Genomic DNA, 22,429 nt, shown 5'->3' on the forward strand with positions numbered 1-22,429 from the left:
CATCACTTCAAACTAAGCTTTCCTAAGGGCCAGCACTAGACCACTGTGACTCTGGATTTCCTTCAAGCAAATAACGCTTAGCCAAGCTGATAAAAAGTTTGATGGGCTTGGTGGATGTGATGCAAGAGCAGCTGATGCTGTTGACCTTGACTTTAATAAGGCTTTTAACACCATCTCCCATAACATCCTCATAGACAAACTGACAAAGCATAGGTCAGATAACAGCACAGAGAGGTGGATGGAAAACTGGCTGAACAAGTGTGTAAGGTTTTTAAAATGCTGCTTGGAAACCATCTTTGGGAATAATTAAGGAATTTAATAAACATAATATTTCTTTTAAGAAAAGCACACTTCTAGTACTCAAACAGTTCTTCCTAATCATCAAAATACGCTGGTGAAATTCTATATTCACCCCATAATCTCTACACTGGGCTGCTGAGGGTCAATAACTATAATCGCTTTGACAAACTGCTTGAGAAATTTTATTTATTTTAAATTACTGCCTTTGAGATCAGACTATGGTCCTTACAAAAGCAGCTGGATTGTGCTGGTATTAATACCGGTGCAGGTTGCCAGCACCACAATATTTCTGTAGGCAACCACCACCGTGACAGGTGAATATTACAAGGCCATTTACTTAAATTGAAGATATGATCCTTGCACCAAGTCTTTAAAATATTTTCTAATATCTTCTTAAATAAACTCTGCTTAATTTCTAAGAATTTGTCCCATTTTCCAGTTGTGAAATAGTGAAGACAAGTCACTGCAAGAACAATACTTGAGTAGTATTGGTTAAGCATAACAAGCAACACAAGCTCTAACAGCAGTTGAGCTCCTCAGGCCTTCAGTTCTGCTTATTGTGAAGAAACACTTGGGGCAATGGGTTAATCCTATAATAAAATAAAATAAAATCACTCCCAAAGAGACACACATTCAGTTACCAGAGCTGCTGCTGTCCCTTCCCTGAGCTAAAGCAGTTTTAAAACAAAGCTACATTACCAGTGTACTTTAGACGTAGCACTTTAGGGCTTAATGCAACCCTCAGTAAAGCAAAAGAAAAGTCTTTCCAGTTACTTCAGTGGCTCATCCTGGTGTTTTACAAAAATTCAACATGAACTTGCCAGACAGCTTATAGAAAAACATACACCTACATCCTCTTCAAGTAGCTGAAAATACTACAGGAATCCCTGGACCTGTTTCTTAGCAGTTAAACACACCAGCTCCTCCTGCTGTCAGTCTATACAAGGTCTGGTATTTACTGTAATAGTAGAACTATCTTAACTAGTAACTGGGAGAACTGCTGCCAGTCACTGAGTTTACTGATCAGTTCAAGCAAGGAGAAATCAGGGTCACAGGATGGTTTATACAACACTGCTTCATAGTTGCCAAAACATACGCTGGGTATCTCATGGAATAGCAGGGTCTTACAATGAGATCTCCGAGGAATTACACAGTAGAGCTACGCAGGTCCTGCTGAACCTTCCCATTAACAGCAAGGAAGCTTTTGCTTCACCCAAGTGCAAGAGCTCTAAGTTTTCTTAAGTCCTTCTCAAATGGGCATCATAACACTGGTTTAACAAAGGTACCTGATGATGCCACTGTAACAAAGGCTTTGCAAGTCTTCTCTAGTCTTCACTCATGCTTAAACGTGTCAAAAAAAAAAATCTTTCAGTGGTGGGGAAAATACACAACCCCCACTACCACGACCCACAAATTCACTCACATTTCTTCAGTATTTAAACTGTAATTGAAAACTTTAGTGCAAGTTCTGTTTTAAATTGGACAAAATGATCACATAATTGCTTTCGGTTTCATCTGAACCTGATCATTACACCTTCCATAGTCAATACAGCTGTTGAAACGTTTCATAGTCTGGTCTTGATGCTACTGTCATTATTTATGTGTTAAAAACAGGACCCAACTTGATCACAAATATGGCTAAACACTACAGATTTGGTCTGCAAGTCTGTGTGCATACTTTGAGCACTTGCTTCAGGTTGCAAAAAATGTTCATCTGTAAGACTGGTTTGGTAGCACTTGGAATGAGCAGTTTGTGTGCACTTGAGGTCAGCTTTGCACTGCATATAGTCCACTCAGTGACACTTCTGGTAATTCAGTGCATCTCAGCCATTCAGAAAATAAGTACTTCATCTGTACAAAAGTTTCATTTAGAGATGGATCTCCTAAGGTACCAAGTGATCCAAGCCACCTGTCTTCTATCAAAAAGAAAAGCCAGGACGCTCCACCCTCCACTACCAAGGGCTCTGCAAACTTCAAACAAGACAAAAAAACCCTTACCAAAATATCAGTCAAGCCTACCAAACACTATGGTAGATGAAAACAAGGACAGCTCAAAGCCAGCTGCGTTTCTGGCTTAACCTTCCATAGAGCTGACAGGGCTCTCAACTCTGTGCAGCTTCTAGACTACAAAGCACAAATACATTCCTTCAGAGAAGCTTCATCTTATTCAGCCCCCTATACTGACTTATTTGAACAACAACAAAAAAATAATCCTACATTTGCTTCAACAGCACAGGAATTAGGGCAAAAGAATAGGTTAAAGCCATTGCAACATTCTTCTCCCTCACAACATGCGGAGCAGTAACCACAGTAGCTGCTTTCCTCTGTGTGCACCCTGCTAGCTGCAGAAGGTTGCTTCTCTGCCATCAAAGCCACAAGGGGGAAGGGACTCCAGTTACCCAAATGGCAGAGGAACCTGCAAGCAGGTCTGATATAGGCAACAGTTTTTAACTTTCTCAAAAAGCTCTGCAAATACACAGGGATAAGCAGGACACTGTTGCACATACATCATGCAGTGCAGTCAAGCCAGGGTCTCTCCAAATCACTTAACCAGATGAAATCTAAAGAAGATTTTAGACTCAACAGTGAGTTTCCAAACAAGCAGAAGAATCAGAAATGCCACGTCTTTCCTTCTGCACTTCTTGGGCAGGATGAAAACCAGGTAAAATGGTTTCCTTTACAGTTTTAGCTTTTTTGGAAGACAAGCTTCCAGAAAATCAGATCAAATCAAACAACTCTACCCAGCATTAGTAGTTTTTGTTTTTATGTCTCTGAAGGTCAGCTCCTTTGGAGCAAATTTAACTCATTTAGCTAGAGTGCAGTGTGAAAGTACCCAACAATTTTCTCAGGGCCAGGTCTCCTCCCCTCATATTCTAAATTGCATGAAAACAAAAACATGTCAAGATGTTGTAACTACATAATCCTCATCAGAATCACAAGATAGTATTTGCATCTGGCTAGTGGATCAAAGGATTGTTTTTATATAAACAAATTTAAGGCAGCATTTGCTAAACCGATAATCTCAAGCAAATGGACAGTGCCAATATAAAAAACGCTAATCTCCAGCAGTGACTTGGCATAGTGCACATGGGAGCATAACCACAACTGAGCACATTTCCACCATCAGACCCACAGCCTGCTCTGTAGTAGGCATGGGATACCAGAGGGAAAAAAAGAAAAAAGAGCTCTCGGCAGGCCTGGGTGGGGTGGCTAGGTTGTGGATGAGAGTCATTTTGCATGTTTTATCATCCTGTCACACATTTGTATGTGCAGACTTGAACACAACTTTGTCAGAAAGCTTAGACCAAAAAAAAAAAAAAAAAAAAAGAAAACATGAGTGGGAACAAAAAAGCTGATAAACAGAGTGCCATACAGTCAAAACTAGCTGGTAACTCTTAACAAGTAGCTTAAGCTATTTCAACTCATATGTTTAAATATTCTGTCTCAAAATGGCTTCTCAGTAGCAGTCAAGCACATCATCTCCCAGAGTCACAAAAAAAAAAAAAAAAAAAAAGACTTAGAATTTTGCTTGCCCTTTGGCATTCCAGTATGACATAAACACTTGGTTTGGATTCTCAAGCTTCAGTCTCTAACCATGAGAATTAAAGAGAATTTGAATTTAAATGGAAGCCAAGGCTTGCTTGGTTTTGTGTTTCTGGGATGCCAGAGCTTTCAGAAGCACGCACATACTGTCAGATGGCACTAACAGAAACACAGCTGCACAGACAGGTCTGGCATCCACGAGCAGGAAAAGGAGACCTGCCATACTAATTTCCCCTAAGATCCCCCATCCCACCTTCACACCTCTCCTTCTGAAATAGGAAGCTGAAGCTTGAAGGTTTAATCACCTTGTCTGATCGCTGGCTGCCTGTGTAGGGATTGAATCCAAGACGACTAGATGTTAGAGAACCCCAAGTGAAGTTCGTTAATTGAGCACAAATATTACCCGAGTGATGCTAAATCAGTGTAAAGCAACTGAGCTAGAAAAAGATTAATTTTGCTTTGTGAACTGTAACAACTAGATTAATTTCACCACTTTAGTTCATAAAACATGGAAAAACTTTCAAGAACACTTTGGCTTATCAAGACAATACTTAAGGCATTCCTTCTTTAAGAAAATAGACTTATATTATGTAGTTAAGCAACTCAACCCAAGATCCAGGCAGCTTTACAATACAATCTGCACTTTAAACAAAAAGCACCAAAAAACCCCTTCACACTGAAATATGCTCCCGACATACTACTGGTACAAGGTCCTAATGCTGAAATGAACCTGCAGTTTCTGCAGCTGGGCCATGAGGTGCTGGGAAAGCTACTGAAATCTGGGGCAGAGCATACAAAACACACAGAGCTTAGGAGTGCACCTTTGGTATCACCTGCATGTCTCTGAACTATTTGTAATGTTTATATCACAAGTGTCTGACAGATCTGAGAGTGCACTCAGATCATGCTCGATACTTGTTTTTGTACAAAAAGACAATATGGGGATTTATACTAATCAGAAGTTTTAAAAACTTTGAGGCAGTAATGGGGATGGACAGACATTGAGAGGGAGAGGGTGTTTAATGTATCATATGAGATAAAAATACAAGTATCTTAACATCACTTGCTGACTTTTTTTAATCTTTCTGAAACTTTGGGGTCTATGGAACATTCTCCATCTTCCCTTTCATACGTGACAAAGCGTTTAAACTTTCTTTTCAAAAGCAAAACCTGCTGCCTTCTGCAAGAAGCACATTTACTCCTAGTACAGAAAGGGAGGTAGAAGGAAAGGGAAATGTTGTGGTTTGGCCTCGGGTTTCAGGCTCTGGAGCTGTGTTTTGTTTCCATAGCAGGGGAGAATGGTCTGCTCTGCTGTGCAGCAGTGTCTGTCCAGCAGCATCACGCAGCGCCAGCAGAGCCATCTCGTGGCAACATGTGTGCCTGAAAAAAGCCCCAAAGCCACTGTCCATTGCAAATTAAAAGAACTTCATCACTTACATTGTGCTCAGGATTTGTTTCCCTATTAAAAAATTGTATACAAAGTTAAGACTCATCACCAAGTTTGTGAACAGAGTGAGTGCAAGAATGGAAGGCATGCATTTACTGTGTACAAGGCCACAACAGTTATGCCACAGACCTAGCTTTGTACACAATTCCTCAACGATAACACAATCAAACATTTCAGAAACAATACTGATCCTCACTTGAGCTAAAACATTTCACAGGAGCACTGCTGCCTGCTGCAAGCTATTAAAGCACAGTACTTTCCTTTCAGCTGGAACTTGCTCCCTTCCAAACATCTCTTCCTTTGCACTTCAGGATGCATATACCTTACTTCACGTGAGCACCCTAATAAAAACTGCCGCTACAGCCTCCATGACTTTAATTGGAAGCTCCACAGTACCTTCTAAACTCCTTGGAGCCTTGGAAATTACAAGGAAAGCTAGCTACAAACTGGGTAGCATGCACCCAAAGCAATCCTTCAGCGTTATGTAAAGCCCACAATGTCATAAGAGGATTACCCCAGAATTTGCCAAATTATGATGTCCAGCCAGGTGCTAGAAAGAGTAAAACCCTTTCTTCTTAAGCTATGCCTTTCCAATGATATTTTAAAATAAGTTAACTATTATTAGAGCTTTATTCTAGGACAAATTTGTAGGTGACCATAGAACTACTCATCACATCTCCATCTCTCTGTATTCACATGGTTCACTCAGGTCCATGATGGAGGCCCATCTGATGATTACACTTGTCTAGTCTGGCTCCTGGGTTTACAAAAAAAGTGAAAGAAAACCCTTGAGCAGAGATAGAATAGCTAGAGCCTGACAGGACACATGATTAAACCTCTTCTGACCCAGGAAAGGCAATCTCAGTAGCAGAGACCATGCTGTCTGAACACATTCGTGCCTTTTAACATAAATAAATTAACAAGTGGGGGCTGAAAAGCCTGATCCATGAAAGCTACTCTTCTCCCTCAGGAAAATAAAGCTATTTCCAGTCATATTTGGAGCCAGGGATATAGAACTCTTGTTGCCTTTCATGTAGCAGTATCCCTTCCCCAAACACTCAAAGCACTGCACTAGAACACCTAACACCCTTGTTAGGATCTTGTAATACCTCATCCAGGCTCATTTATTCTATAGCTTCAATAAAAGCAAGTACATTAAGCTTTACTATATTTTTTTAAACAGTTATAAACAATGAACAAATCTCATGGAAGCAATAGGTATCCTTATCACTTCAGGGAAAAACAGATTAGACAAATCAAGACATAACCAGATGAAATCCTAACACTGGCCTGTAGTAAATTGACACTGTTTTAAACTGCAGAGCTTGATAGCCCTTCCTCTTCTGGTACAAGGTGAGAAAGCTGAAAAACATTATCTTATCCACTCAAGGCAAGCAAGCTCTCCAATTTCTTCAGTTAGGGTCTTGTTTTCATCTTGCCAAAGATTTAGATAATGCTCATAACTGTTCTCCAGCTATCCCAAAAAAGGGAAAAACAAACTTCCAAGAACAAGAAATTGCGTCCCTCCCCTTGCCATGTAGGAGGGAAACAAGTTCTGCTCAAGCAGACAAACAACTGGTTGTACAGCCAGGGAAGGCACTGGGGAGGGGAAGGGGCATTAGAAAAGCCAAAAGATGCAGATGAAGAGAAGAGTCTGGCCCAAAAGTTAACCTGGGTTAGCACTCTGGTATCTCTGACTCAGTTCTGCATACAGGAACTGGCAGTCTTCTCACAGGGCAGTTCAATAAGTTTTAATTATTGAGCAAACCCAAAAGGCCTCATTACACCTGCTTCAAGAATCTGAAGTTACTTGAAATAGTGAGTTATGATGGTAATGTTCAAGGGATACATGTCTGGGAAGACAACTTACAGAACTCGCATTTTAAAACAATATTATACAACGATTTTAACACAGAAATTCTGGTGCCGAGATGTTTTAGAATTTGTAACTTCTAGAGCAAAGTATTATTTTAAAACATTCTTAAATCATATGCAAAAGTGTTAACAAGCTTTCATGTTTCTCTGTTACTCCTACTTCTGCAATGCTAAAATATAAAACACCTTCTATTAGAGGTACTGTAATTGAATACAGTAATACACACCTGTATTGACCAAAGCTCAAAGTTTTATAATGTCTTTGCCTACTTCCATCCTTCCTACTTGTTTGTTACCATTTAATGAACTACCTTAGTATGGAAAATTCAAAGTTACATTTTTTATGTTACAAGGCACCTGATACACTTCTAAACAATGCAAATAAGCACCTTAGACCAGAAATCCCCATTGTGTAATTCCCCATTCTGTAGTCCTGGAGGTCCTGTTTATTCTGATGAGTGATCACTGTAGCTCTTCCGCACATCCCACTTTCATCAACACTGATGAGCATCAGGATTAAGGCAAAAAAACCCTAACTTTCTTCCCAAAGCAGTCACCAGGTTACCTGTCTAGAAGCAAATGCTTTCTTCTTTTACACAGCATAGATCAAGGCATAATAATAATAATAATAGTAATAATAATCAAGACACTACGCATCCCAGATGGTTAGCCTCACTTGGCTAGGGGCAGCAGGGGCAGAACACCACACAGGCAAAGATACAAAGAATATAAATTGCTTACTGAGAAAGAAACCTAATGGATGACCCCCAAATCTCACTGTTTTCCTTTTTACTCAGCTAGGGAAGAAAGTATCTGTTTAAACCTCTCCTTTTTCTAAGCACTTTCTGATAAAGCTATTAACACTAATAAATATCAACTGGGCTAGTAAATGTTCATAACCAGCAGAGACAGCACCACATTTTACTATATATGCACATAACCAGCATATACATGCAGCAAGAAATCAAAATAAGTAGACCCTTGGATCAGTGGAGAAACAAAGCTTTAGCTAATAAACATTTGAGTCTGAAGATCCCAAAAGCGTGGACCTTATGAAGATGCCATTCTGTAGACGTCACCAGCAACAGCAAGTCACCGATCTTTACACCTTGGATTTGCTGTTACCCAGAGTGGTGGTATCTTGCACAGTTCTAGTATTTTGACATGGAACGCACTGTATACGTAAGCATAGCAGTCACACACTTTGGACAGTGCTTTCTCTGAGAAGCCCAAGGCAGTGCGCAAAGTATTAACATAAATAATAGCATCTTCTGTGAACTAGTAATGATAGCTTATTTTACAGGCTGAAGAACTGAACAGGAGAAGGTAAAAAAACAAGAAACAGGATTTGATCTCCATCTTTGCTTTTAAAATAAATTGTTCAGACTAAAACCAGCAACATATAAAAGTCCTGTTTTAGCAGGCCTAGCAATATTACAATAAGCAAAAGTGTTCTCTGATGCTTAAGTGATGCAGCTTTTTGCTCTTGTGCTTTAGACACTTACGTTCCACCTGAATACCGTCTGCATGGGGTTTACTTTTTGGTTCCTGGCTCCCAGCTTTTGCATCATCATCATCATCATCCAGCAGAGGAACATAGTCTGTTTTATCTACCGTTTCTCCAACCACATCATCAAATTTCTCTGCTTCCAGAGTGGCAATGAAGTCCCTTTTCACTTCTTCCTCAATCTCGGGAGTTGGCTCTGTCAGAGCATCCGCAAGACTGAGGTTGTGATCCAAGTCAGCCATGCTTTAGCACCTTTGCAACCTGAAAAGTGATGTGGGGAAGAAGAAAAAGAAAGTAACATTTTAATAAGAGACCTTTTAAGTTTACACAGAGCTTGATGTTGACAACTGTGTGCCTCCTGTGCCATAACACAAGAAGAAACATTTGCTTTAGCACTCAATTAATTCCCAGATGTTTACAAAAACCCCATACCAGTACAGAAACAAACAGCTGGATCATCTAAATCAGGTTTTACTGCATGAACGTTACATTTCATGTGATATTTTATCAGTATTTAAAAAAAAAAAAACAACAACAACAAACCACACCCCAAACCAGTACATGGCCAGCATAAACACAGTCTTATACACTGATTTCTGCCTTGCCCCAGATCTGTGAGTTAATTACATACCCTCAGGAACAGAAAGACAAATGACGCAAGGGAATTTAGTTCTTGGGTTGGACTCCACCCAGCCTCCCCTATGGAGATTAGGATTTTACATAATCTCTGATGTATACTTCAGTGATGCTTTTGATCCCTTTGATAGGGTCCTGTAGCACGTTTATGTCCTCAGCAAACCTTGCTAATACCAACAAACCCACTCTAGCTTTGGGATTTGTGCTGGAAGGTGAAGTTTTAATAATGCTTACACGAAAAAAGATAGTAAAGTACACACGTACACATTATATATAAAGCTATAAATTGGAAGTGAAGTGGAAAGAATCACCATTTATCTTTTCCTCTGTGATTTGTATCTCAGCATTCAATTTAACTTCCTGGCACTAAACAGAAAATGTACCTGAACTGATTCATCTCTTTTGCAGCTAAAGCTTTCAGGCTGGCATAACAAATACACCCATAAACAATTTTTTTTTTCCACATTTCATCCTTTTGAAGTTATTATTAGGAACAACAGCCAACAAATACTGACGTGAATTTGTAGAAAGCTGTCTAAGGAAGCAAAACCCACCACTTCTGATTGACAGAAGGCGCATTCCTGAAACTTTCTTTCAGAGCAGTGTTAGTCCATGTTCTGTATGCATGACGCTATCAAAACAGCAAAGATATCAAAAGCTCTAGTCATACATTTTAGCCATTTGCAGAAATTGTCTGGTACAAACTGTAAAAACCAAAACCATAAAGGGCCTTTAGTATCTAAATTAGCATACTTACTACTCCTACTAGGGTAGCTCAGCTTCCTTTAGTTTTGGTCTATGTTTGGATGCAAAAGGATTTTGATGCTGATCTGTATTACACTCGCTATTAGATGCACGATCTGTGCAGAGACTCTCCTTGTTAGTGAAAGATTTACTCCACCTTAGGAGTCCGGCAAGCCAATGCAGCGGTGCCTGCTTGAGAATTAGTAGAGGACAAGGACATGGAAGCAATAAGTTCAGAGTTCCAACAACAAATTCATCCAAACAAGAGGATATGAAGGAGCTTAGGTAAAGTGAGTTATCATTTTCCGACCAATCCTCATTATATTAGACAAGAACCACCAAGCTACGTTAGGAGAAAATCAGAAACAGAGCTGAAGATACAGAACTGCATACGTAAAGAGGCACAGACACTCACAAGAAAACACAATGGGCATCTGTATGTGTTGGTTAATGAAGGCCTGACCCAAGTGGCCACTGCGCAGAAGTCCAGGGTCACTGACTTACATGGTGACTGCAGAACATAGATCCTCTTGTTCCTAAAAAACAAAGGCTCCTACTCCTTGAACTACAGGAAATTCTTCGTCAGCAGTATACGGCCACTGACACATACCTACAGGCTCAAGCCTGCATAAGGCAATTTTTCACATTCTTTATAAACAATGGTATCACACTGATATATTGTTGTTTATGTAATTGCATGCAAGTATATTATGGAAACTAATTCAGTTAAATCTATGCTTTTTTTCTTTAACAATAAAAGGTCAGATTTCAAGCCAGATCAGACTTCAAGCAGCAACTACAGTTTTTGTTGGTTTAGATAAAGGCCCTGAAGAATTACCACTTAATGGAAATCTAAAGGTGAAAGGTTTGGAGCTCTTAACCCTTCGCGCAGGGTCACAGTTGAATGAATTATGGTTATTAAAAAAAGCCATCTTTATATTTAAGTAAAAGAATCTTGTTAAAAAAGTTTCTTTCAGATAGGAGCTCTTGACTATTTTCAAGACGCACCATCGTACAGATCTATGCACAACTGACCGCATTACCCTTTACTGAGTTTCAACCAGGGAAGTCACTTCGAGAAGTTTTATCTTTGCATAGGCCAGTCTCTTTGAAGAAAGAAATGGGACTCTTAAATGGCCATCATTTCAACCGTGTCCTCCCTTGCTTTCAACTTGAAAGTGAAATGATGGCTTTTAGGTCAATCACCAAAAAACCCAATTTTGGAGCTATGAACATTTCATCTTTTTCTTCTGAAAATTTCATTTAGCATAAGGAAGAAAAACAATATTTAAAATTTTCAACAAGCTGCTTCGCAATGCTACTAGAAAATGCAAGAATCAAGAGTACTGTCAGAAAATAGCTAGAGAACATCCAATAACTTGAGGAATAAACAAGCAAAGGCTAGAGTGAACACACCAGACGCTGAAAGAAAAATCCGACTCCTGCTGTTCGCAGCAGGCATGCCAGGTTGGGCTGAATCAGACTTTGCAGATGTCACAAGTCCTTCATGTTCATAGTATTGTATTTGGTTCTGCACCAACGCCAGCACAGCAAGGTTTACCCATCAAGAACCTGAAACTTTATGTAAATGGCATTTGGGAAAACCTCTCTTTTTAACCTCACTCCAAATGCTCACTAGCAGTAGATTACAGTCCATAAACTGAACTATCAGCTCACAATTCTCACACATTCGCTTCAGATTAAGCATTCCTGCTATTTTAGTTTCAGGAATATGAGTGGCCTTTTAGGACCATTTCCTCTTGACAGCTTAATTTAGGGTCTGTCCAAATAGCAAGTCATTGCCATCCTCCCACTCTGATGGAACCTATTACCCGACTACTTTATAGAGAGGCCCTTTAACATTTGGCATCCCCTCCTCTCCATGATCCAAACCCAGTAACCATCTACGGCCAACACCAGACTGCACAGAAACATGTATGGCCATAATCATTGGTTTGTAGTCAGAGCAAGCTTATAAGCAGCATTTAGATGGTCCAGAAACTATTTAGTCCTTGTTCCACTAAGATATTCAGTCACCTTTTCTCTAGACCTAAACAACTGTACTTCAACTAATGGAGCAAATGCCTCCAAAGCCCCGGTGGCAGCGGGACCTGCCATGTGAGTGGGGTTAAGGAAACAGTTAGGAATTCTTAAATACAAATCAAGGCTAATCCCACTCAGATCATCCTCCAACATATGAATATTCTACCACAAGCAACTGATGGATTCACATCGTGCTTTTTTTTCTCCACATTAGTGTGGTAGCACTTTATGAAATAGCTGCCATAAAATAGCATTGACAATGTATCTATTTCAGACCTACATAGGAACTAGGACACTAAAGCAATCTAGTTTCTGAGGAAAAATAATAATGAGGTTATGCAGACTTATCGGCAGGACATTTCCTTGTCTATATTTAACTTAATAGGGAATGCAGAAACTATGTATATAAAAAAATAAATAAATCGGTGTAACTAATAACAGCCATTTTGCATTTTTGTAGCAAATACAGAACTGGTATCTCAGGCACATAAAAGCACCTGGCAAATAACCAGCTGCCCCAACCCAAAGCACCACAGTAGCTATGGGAAGCCTTCAACAGCCCAGGTAGGATCAAAGGACAGCCAGAACATCACTAGAATTGGACTAGAAGCAATTTCTCTTCTTTCTGTCTCTGGTGTTAGAGCAGCCAAACTACACCAGTTCCCAGACCCCCAGTTTGAACTAGGGCTTATAGAGTTAACCAAGACAGAAGGAAAATAAGTACATTGCACAGATTCTGCCCAAGGGTAGGAAGCAAATCCTGAAGCATATTCATGTGTTGACCAGCTTAGCAAGACAGATGCTTCCTATACCATTTTCATTCATATGGAACAAAGTTAGCTACATATAGGAAGCATTCAAGACTCTTCATCAAGATGTACCTTAATACACTGTGTGTTACATAGCTATGCAAATCAGATATTAACAGAGTACAAGGACTATGAATTCTGACATTAACTTTTAAGATGAAAGGGCAAAATTGTGGAATGAGCAGGGTTTCAGAAGGCAGCAGTTTAAAAATTTATTAAATAATTCTTCAGCTGTGAGACAGCTGATGAGGTCCTCTTGTTTGTTAAATAGCAGAGGGAATAACAGCAGTAATGGTGTACCACCAACCTGCATGACTCAAGATTTCTATCTCTGGAAGAGCCTCAGAGGACAGTCAAGTCTTCCCTGAAGAACACCAAGTTGAGCAAGTATTTTGCTCAGAGGAAAGGTGTGGAAAGGAGCAGACCATAGCATTACCAGTCCCACAGTGACAGCTGTACTACAGACAAGGAAAAGAGTTTTCCTGTAACTAGACATTCTTCACTCCGTTCCAGGAAATCTTCAAATTATTCTACAGCAAATAAATCATATTCACTTAATTCACTTTTTTTTCTAAAGAATTGTTTAGACTTCTTCATGTTCCAGCAACAGCTGATCTGTTATACCCAGTATTTGCCCCATCTGTTCCTTTTTATGCTCAGAATCTTTGTGTACCCAGTGAGTAACCTGTTCATTTTGATAAATAAACTCCATTTTCTTGTTGGCTAATCTGAAAGATACAGAAGAGTTATTTTAATCTCTTACCCATATCACAGACCCCCACCCTGGCATCTTGTTCCAAAGAGCTCCTACTATTTACCCAATTCACTTAGTCTCTCCCTTTCAAAATGAGCTCCTTTCTGGGTGTTCCCATCATCTTATTTGATGTTTGACCACATCCACAAGGCTGACGTTTGCTACGTATGCAGAACTTGTGCTCTGCGAACCAATTTAGAGAGTCACAGACTCACAACATCCTAGAGATCCCAAAGAAGTTAGACTAGCACTTCCTTGCAGAAGTTTTACTTTAAGTGACCTAGTGGAATAACTTTCAAGAAACATCATCTCATCCAGCCACCCTCTGAAAGTAGAAGCAGTACAAACAACTCTTACTTGCATAAACCACTGCCTCTAGCTTCCCATCTAGGGAAGAGTGGAATTTATTTCCTGAACTTTGTATTTCCATTTTGTAGCTTCCTTAACTGCACTGCTGTGTACATGCCTCTGGGCATGCACAGGCTTTGAATTTAAAGTTATGATCCGTCTGACCCAGTTTTTGTGCATCTCGTCTGAAGATGGAGAAAGGGGAGAACAGGCAAGTGGGGGCAGGGGATGCTGCCCACAAAAAAAAAAAAAAAAAAGAAAGATACTTGAAAACCTGTAAACTGTTTAAAGAGAATCATACTTGGCACAAGACATTGACTTACTTCCCTCAGATTTTTGGCAGAGGGAATAGATGATTTTTCCCAGAGAAGCACATACACAAGAGGTACCAGCCTCTGCCAGTTATGCAAGGCAGAGCACTTGCTCCTGCCAGCCCCACAGTGACACAGCACTTCCACCCGCTCCAGAGAGTCCTGCAAGGCTGCTGGTCTCCTAAAGTGGATACACATCTCTATCCTGTACCAAGTGAGCTGTACTCAGCCTCTGTTCTTTCACTTAACACCAATTTTGATAGTTAGTGGCTGTATTCCTACTAGTATTAACTACATATTCTCCTCTACCAAAATAAAGTTTGAGCAACCTTTATGCCAAAGGGGTAAGAGAAATCTATTCACAAAAGTAGCACATCTAAGAGGAATAAGAAACGAAGCAACATTTCCTCAATTTTGTTTGTTTGTTTAAAGGAGACACTCTGATACACAGATTTATGAGAAGCATATATATTATTTCATCAGATCCACTTGCTCCTTTAAAATTAGCTCCTAACTACATACAGAACAAAATCCCCAACTGGAAGAAACAGGGACAGCTCAGTCATAATTCCCATTTCTCTTATCATAAGTCAGCTTGCTTTTCTTAGATGAGGCTCTCACGAGCACTTAGCAGTGGCCGTTGAGGCATAAGAAAACAGGACAGCAGGGAGCAGATATATGCTAAGTCATCTTCCTTCACAGTATCCTGAAGGGAGTCCTCCATGAAAAGGATGTCTGCATCTATCATTTAAAAAGAAAGGACACCTCAGTGAATCAAGCTGATGATGTTTCTTACATTCCATGGCTGGGCACAACAAATCTATGACCTAATTTAATTTTTTATGATTTTTTTTTTTTGGTACAGTCTGAACCAGTGGTGGTTTTTTGGTTGCGGGGTGTTTTCTGATTTTTTTTTTTTTTTTGAAGTTAAACACAGTAAGATCTCTGCTTTGTTTTTGTTCTGAGTCACAGGAAATCACTCAAATTACTAGAAGTGTCTTCTCAGATGTAGTGACATGCAGGTCAAGTGATCTTTATTAAAGTCTCTCCAGCAATGCTTACAAATTCATGTTCAGCTCGCTTGCTAGAAAAACCAATGCAACAGCCTCAAAATGGGTGTCCTGAATTACAGGCTTATATTCAGGAATTAGTTCCCCAAAAATGCAGTGATGTACAGCTACCATCTCATTAGCAGAAGGAAGGCTGTCCAGTCCAGATACTCAAGACCTGCTAGACAAGCATAAGTACCTGATACTGCATACATCATCATACCACTAGTTAAGTAGAAGGCTATAGATATTTACATAGCAAAAATCAAACAATGATTTTAAACTTTGAGTAGTTGTTTAAACCAGAGCGCAGTCAGCAGCTTTCTCAACTTCGGTGAGCTAAAGCAAACAGCAGAGAGCAGTTTTCAGCTCCAGTTTGCTACACCACTCGTGCTGCCAACCTCTGTGTCACACTAAGGGTCTGCTTACATAAGGCATCACATAAAATATCTTATTACTAATTTCAAATGCATGTTTGGGCTTCCAGCAACATCAGGATTTCAGTAAGAGTCATGTCATACAAAACCACGTTCTCCTTCAGACAATACATAAATACAGCAAAAGAGTTTCCAACTATTATTTATACAGCTTAAGTAATTACCTCCCTCCTTTATGAAGGGCAAAAGGAGTGTCAAGTATAGACAAGGTAGATTTGGGGCATTGGTGGTTTTACACCTGGATTGCTACAACAGACAAAGCACTTGTAGAGTTGTTACCCTTCTCAGAACAAGTTCTCCAACAGCTTTCTGGCTAATTTTAAGTATATAGAATACATTAAGTAAGTCCCAGAGCCTCCAAGCTCCTATAGATAAGTTAAAAAGTGCACAACTGAAGTGAAGGCAAAGAAGTTCCTATTATTGCCTCCACAGAGAAACACAAAGGACAATGTATTTATTTCCACTCAGGACTACCAAGCCGCAGTACATGCTATCCATCATGCAGGCAGGGTGGTGACAGACACAAGGGTACTGCAAAGGATTTGGGATATGGCAAGGTGTCCCTAAGAAGTCTGGGCTTTTATACAGAAGTCAGTGCCACTGAACCACATAACTGATAACCATAAAATAGCTCCAAAGGCTTGATGCAAATCTCGGTTCACTTCCACAATCAGTTTATGGCCACACATGAGATAATAAACATGATGTTTTAACTTCTCACTTTAGATGGGTTTGACGAAGTTGTGATTCAGCTTGTCAACAGAATTTCAAAGCCAAGGCAGAGCTTCAGCCACTACTGCTTCCTCATAACACAGTTTGCTCAGAGTCATTTCCTCTTCCATGTCTGATATCTCACTACTTCCACTTACCAGGTCACTAATCACCTTTCCCTCAGCTTTTGATTCAGGCTGCTATTCTCACTTGAGGTTTTTTTCCTGTAGCAAAAAGCCTACAACATGAAACAGGTTAAACGAGCTCCAAGTGACACTACACACGCACTGAAACGATCCTGGAGATTCTCAAGCTGTCTGTAGCTTGTTCAGTCGTGAGTAACTGAACTTGCACATTAGGCACGCAAGGAGACAAGACTGATCCAAGCAGAAAATTAAATGAGTGCTCCAAGCATTGCTGGTCTTTCACTTGAGAGAGGACAGTTGGAGTAAACACGTGAGCAGGCATGAATATGAGCAAAAAGATTAGATTCAGGTAAAGTCTTGGGTGGAACACATATATATGTACTTTGGATGAGGAAAAAAGCCTAAGTCAAAAAAGGAAACAAGCCTAAGAAAGTGGAAGGGGACAGGCAAAAGAGGAAAATGAACGCAAGAGCCACAAGACAACTGAGCAGAAGCTTGACCATGGTAGACTTGTTAGAACTGTATTGCGAACTGGAAAGTTGACTAAGATGTGAAAAGTGCACATTGATCTACATACGGACATGAGGAAAACCAGCAGTTATATTCCAGGTGGGTTCATGAATTCTTCCAGGCAGCGGCCACAAAGACAAGCTGAGAAGCAGTTATGGTCTCAGCTGGGACCAATACTATGGAATTGGGAAAATCTGAAGCAATTGAAGAGACTCTGCAGAAGATGCTCAGGATGGCTGCAGGCAGGGGGGCTGCAAGCACTGCAGGTGGTGAGCACAGCCTGCATGCCAACTGTGCTTCGTTAATGCTATTAGTCATTCACTTTCATGGGCATGATAATATTTTGAATAAACAAAGAGCAACTGTCAGAGCAGAACGGAAACCGCCACAGTGAGGCCAATAGACTACGACAGGGAAAGTCATTTGAACAAAATGAGCTCTAACTGACAAAGGCCATTTTTTTTAATTCCATACCTTCAACTTTTATGAACTGCAACTTCAGAATTTCAAAGCTGATGGCTTAAAAAAGTGCAGTTATTTCAATTTCATGATGCCCTGTAAGAGTCTACATAATTCTGGGTTTTATTTAGTATTTCCAAAGAGTATCCATCAATTTGTAGGGTTTCATTACTTAGGGTACGAGCCATTTCTCCACTGTTTGAAGTAAAGCATTATTTGGGTATATTTGCAGTACCAATTAACAGCAAAACTTCTACAACTAGATTGCATACGAATCTTTAATGAACATTTCTGCTCCATAAGCTTGAAACATTTTCATCAACTAGATTTAAAGAAAGCAATAATAAAGCCAGTGAAGCATGCTTTCACCATATTCAATTATTCAGATGGCATGTGAATTAGCAAAGTAAGGCAGCAGACAGTCTCCCAGTATTTGTGCCTCTTCAGTAATGTTAAAAAGATTCTCTCAGTTTTCTGGACATTTGAGATAATGTCTGGAAGGCAGGAAGAAAATAGAAGTTCATAGCTTGGAGAGACTATACTTCATCAAATGATAAAGTCTAGGAAAGATATCCAGGCAGAAATCCTAAACTAGCTAGAGGAAAGCTGTAAAATAACCTCCTCTCTCCACATGTGCATCTCCTACTCACTGTCAACATAAAAGCCATAATTAAAGTCAGCCTGAAAGCTGACAGTCCAGCATTTTTCAGGTTTACTAAAGCTACATTTCAGTTTATAGCCGCTCTTTTCAGATGTAGACCTTCACTTATGTTAAAATTTTCTGTACTTGATTTAACAAAAAAGAAACCATTTGTCGTTGAAGTAAAGGGACTTCCAAAGAAGCTGCAGGGACCAGGAGAAGACCATCCAGGGGAGGTAACAGCAACAAGGACAATTCACATCTACTTGAGTTCTCAAGTACAGACAAATTGTAACTTGAGGAAAACCAGCCTGATTTGTCTTTCTGAAGAGGATGGTGCCCAGCCTAACAAATACAATGATCAGACATCAGCTTTGCATCTCTGTTATGGCAGTTACATCTCCAACACCAGACAGATATGCAGAGTGCATTTGAGAGAAGTTACACAATCCACACACCAGGTAATGAAAAGCTCCCAAATGCAAATAAAAATTACATTGGAGCTGGCTAGAAGAAAGACTACTGTAATAGCTACTGAACACTGAAAGACTTTATGAAAGGACTATATACATTTACAGCTGTAACAAGCACAATGGGATTCCATGGCTCCTCCACTCTCTCCAGGGCAGAAGCCTTGTGATCCAGGATGATGTTTTTCAAGAAACTTTAGCCTTATGCCAGCAAGGACAGATGAATGCACTCAACCTTTCCACCTTTGCACTTGCATCTACAATAGACTCTTCAAAGCGGAATTCAATGCTCTGTACTGCTCATTTAAAATACAAGCTTTGCACCAGCCAAAAGAACAAGCTTTTATGGTGATCTTGGTCCGTGAAGAAGTTGATCACAAACTGATCACTATAGCCACATCTGTTATTAGTGGAGGGAGGGAAAGAAGTAAATAAATATTAGTACTTCAAGATTTCAAGGAATCTCTGTATTCTAGTGGCAAGTAACATGCCTATTATATGCCCCGTATTATCATTATTTTCAATTAAGTAAAAGCAGTTTAAAAATAAGTGCTACATTCAGCACTTATGCAAAATAAAAATAATTAGCTGGAGCTACATCTCCATCAAAGATCAAGGCAGAAGGAATACCCAAATGAAAAAGCACCAGTAAGAAGTCTTGTTTGCACGTGTCTAAATATATATACACACACACGTACAGGTGCCTGTATATACGACATTCTTTAATGACAGAATAGGGAGAATTAGGAGGCATCAATAAGAACATGACATAACTGACTTTAGCTGCCTTCATCTTTGATTTTAATAAAGAGATCATTTCTCAGTTGGCAAATATCTGTCAGGAATCTCCTGGGTCACCTCCTATGACAGTGTTGTGAGAATAAAAAAGTCAGAAAGAAAGCAATCAATCATATTCCATATAACCAACACTGTTGGTACAATTACTTTGGACTAAGTTCAAGAGCAGCAGGCTGCTCAGAGAGGTTGTGGATTCTCCATTCTTAGAGATGTTCAAACCCAACAGTACACAGCTCTGGGCAACCTGCTCCAGGTGACCCTGCCCTAAGCAGAGGGGGGTTGGACTAGATTTTCTCCAGAGGTCCTTGCCAACGTCAGCTACTCCACGATTCTGACATTCTTTGAAGACCACTGTTCGTATTTTTGAAACCAATGATCAAAAGCCTATGAACAGAACAAGACATGTCCTAAAGCACTTCCATTTTGCATCTTGAAGGCAAGCCTTACAACCAAATCAAAACCACCCTCCAACCTCCCTGGCCACACATACAGTTTTGGAAAGGATCCATTTCTGACCCAGACTCTGAGAGGATAAAGTAGTGTGGAGAGCACGCAGTAGTGCAGTCCTGCAGTAGATATGGAATTTCATTCATGCAGTGTCTTTTGCCAAGAATGGAAACGAGACAAAGCTATGTAAAAAAAATTGAGGAATAATTCCAGAATTTGACCCTCTGATACACAATAGCCAATCTATTCAAATTTTCAGGTAACTCTCTTGCTCTTAATTTAAGAGCTAAAATTACTTAGGGTCCTATGAAGCTAGCTCTAGGAATCCTAACCAGTCCTGCAATGGAAAGGCAGCCACTGATCCTGCTTACTAATACACAAAGGTCTTCCTCCTGCTGCTTCAAAAGACCCACAAGTTATTACTTGTCTGCAATTGCTTCAGTTTGTCTACAGTGCGAGGCCAGAAGTCAGTACAGTAGGAAAAGCCTGACTTGCAAAACTATAAAGACAACCAGAATTAATCTGGAAGGTCAGCTCCAAAAGCAAGAATTTCATGTATATATACACACAAGAAAGATGTTAGTTTCTCACTACTCCTCACCTCCTTCTTCCTGCATGGAAAGGTATATGAGAACACAGCTTTAAGATAAAAGCAAATATTATCTAAAAAAGCTTCCACATGTTGTCACTACTTGTAAGATTATTTGGGCTTCTGTTAGCATACTGCCACCAGAGCTGTCATGACCAATTGATGGGGCTGAAACAACAGCAGTCACATGGCTAAGAGCTGCTGATCCTAGTGGAGAGCTCCCTACCCTGAGCACCAGACTTCCAATCCCCCACAGCAACCTGTGGCCACAGGCCAGAATGCAGCAAGTAAACCTCTGCCTCACAAAACAGAAGGAGGGAGAGAGCCACATGACGTCAAGGGGCTTTTTCTTGGTTGATTTTGTTTGCTTTTTAAATCTTGGGCTGATATTTTTCTCCCTATAGATATTTCCTAGTAAAGGATTAGTATGTTGGGGGGGGAAGAATGGAAACGCATAACAGCTCTCCATCAGTTGGGAGTGGCTGACCTGTTACTATTCACATATGGCAAGCATATTGCCATACTGCACCTTCCCATAAGCACCACAACAGGCAGACAGCATATCAACAGCAGCTACAGACACATAATACTTCATAACTCTCAGAGCACTCTGGATAAATATGTTTTATTAATTTATTATCTAACTGTAGTTTGTACTACTAGACTTCTTCCCTTAAGGATAAAATCCCCTCCTTTCCTTGGCAAACTAAGATCATCTACACTAACTTGTAACACTGATTCTTATGAAAGTAAGGAAAGATGACTGCATCACATTTAATTTATGCATTCCTGTATTCCCTTTTTGAGAACTTGTTCCCAAAGTACTGCTTTAGGGAAGACATGAGAGAGGCCCAGTTAGTGCTCTGAAGGTGTTCAGAGTTGCTGATGAACCTGAAAAGGCTGGACTTACCTGTTGCTCTTCCGGCTCCCTAAGATACATCACGGGACTCAAGGATGATCACATTCAGAAGCATTACTTCTCTGCAACACAGCATTTACCTGGCACAGACTGGCCCTTGCTTCTTCCAAAGGACTCAGTATGAAGCCCAGTGTGCATGGACAGTTGTACTGTGCAGTGAGACTGGTTACTGACTCAGATTTCAGTCTCAGTTGCCATTCTCCATCAGTTACATTCCCTTCTGGCCTTTATTCAGGTTCTTCTCTGTTCTGGGTGAGGAGATATTTTTTGCAGAACTTGTCTTTTCTGTGCAGGTAGTAAGCAATGGCTCCAGAATGAGATGGCATGAGAACTCTAGGCATGAAGTCTACAATGCTCTATCAGTATGCTTAACAGCTGAGCCAAGCCAAGCCAACTTCATCTGCTATCTGGCTTTGAAGACCTTAATTCTGGTCACAGAACTTGTACAGACAGAAGACTCCAGACAGCCAAGAGAGTAGCTTTACCACATCCCTGGAAATTAGACTTAAATTGCTTTGAATTTGTCTAAAAGCTGAAGTGAATTTTGCAATTTTCCCATGGTATGTATCACGGGAGAGGCAGTGCAGCTCCCTTTGACAGCAAGGGCCCTAAGCCACCCAATAAACCACCTCAATCAACAGAAGGTTTAGCACAGAGCTGGCCAATGCTACTAAAACCCAACAGAGTTAACAGTCATGAACTGAAGGTAAAATTGTTCACACTTCCCTTCTATCAAAATCACAGGTGAACCTTAGAGAAGGACAATAAATGAAAGGAAGCCCACCTGAACCAGTCCTGAGTGTTTGTAGAAGCTTACTTGGAACCAAAGAAAAGTCTTTGAGCAAGTAAGGATGGTGGGAAGGGGGAAGGCTCACGGAGGAAGAGGGCCTTACATCAGTCTCACCACATCTGGACAAAAAGCAGAGCCAGGAGGCTT

At 40.2% G+C, this 22,429-nt stretch overlaps 1 protein-coding gene across 16 annotated transcripts in view; it reads right to left on the minus strand.

Moving 5' to 3' along the window:
* The window catches only part of MAP4 (microtubule associated protein 4), a 164,279-nt gene that overhangs the window by 102,044 nt on the left and 39,806 nt on the right, over positions 1–22,429 (minus strand). For all 16 annotated transcript variants that reach the window (XM_069778471.1, XM_069778464.1, XM_069778465.1 and 13 more), the window contains exon 3: positions 8,671–8,933. In XM_069778471.1, coding sequence (XP_069634572.1) covers positions 8,671–8,914 — 244 coding nt within the window. In that variant the 5' untranslated portion in view covers positions 8,915–8,933. The remainder of the gene's footprint in view (positions 1–8,670; positions 8,934–22,429) is intronic.

This window comes from Haliaeetus albicilla, chromosome 2, assembly GCF_947461875.1.
Source record: "Haliaeetus albicilla chromosome 2, bHalAlb1.1, whole genome shotgun sequence".
NCBI lineage: Eukaryota > Metazoa > Chordata > Aves > Accipitriformes > Accipitridae > Haliaeetus > Haliaeetus albicilla.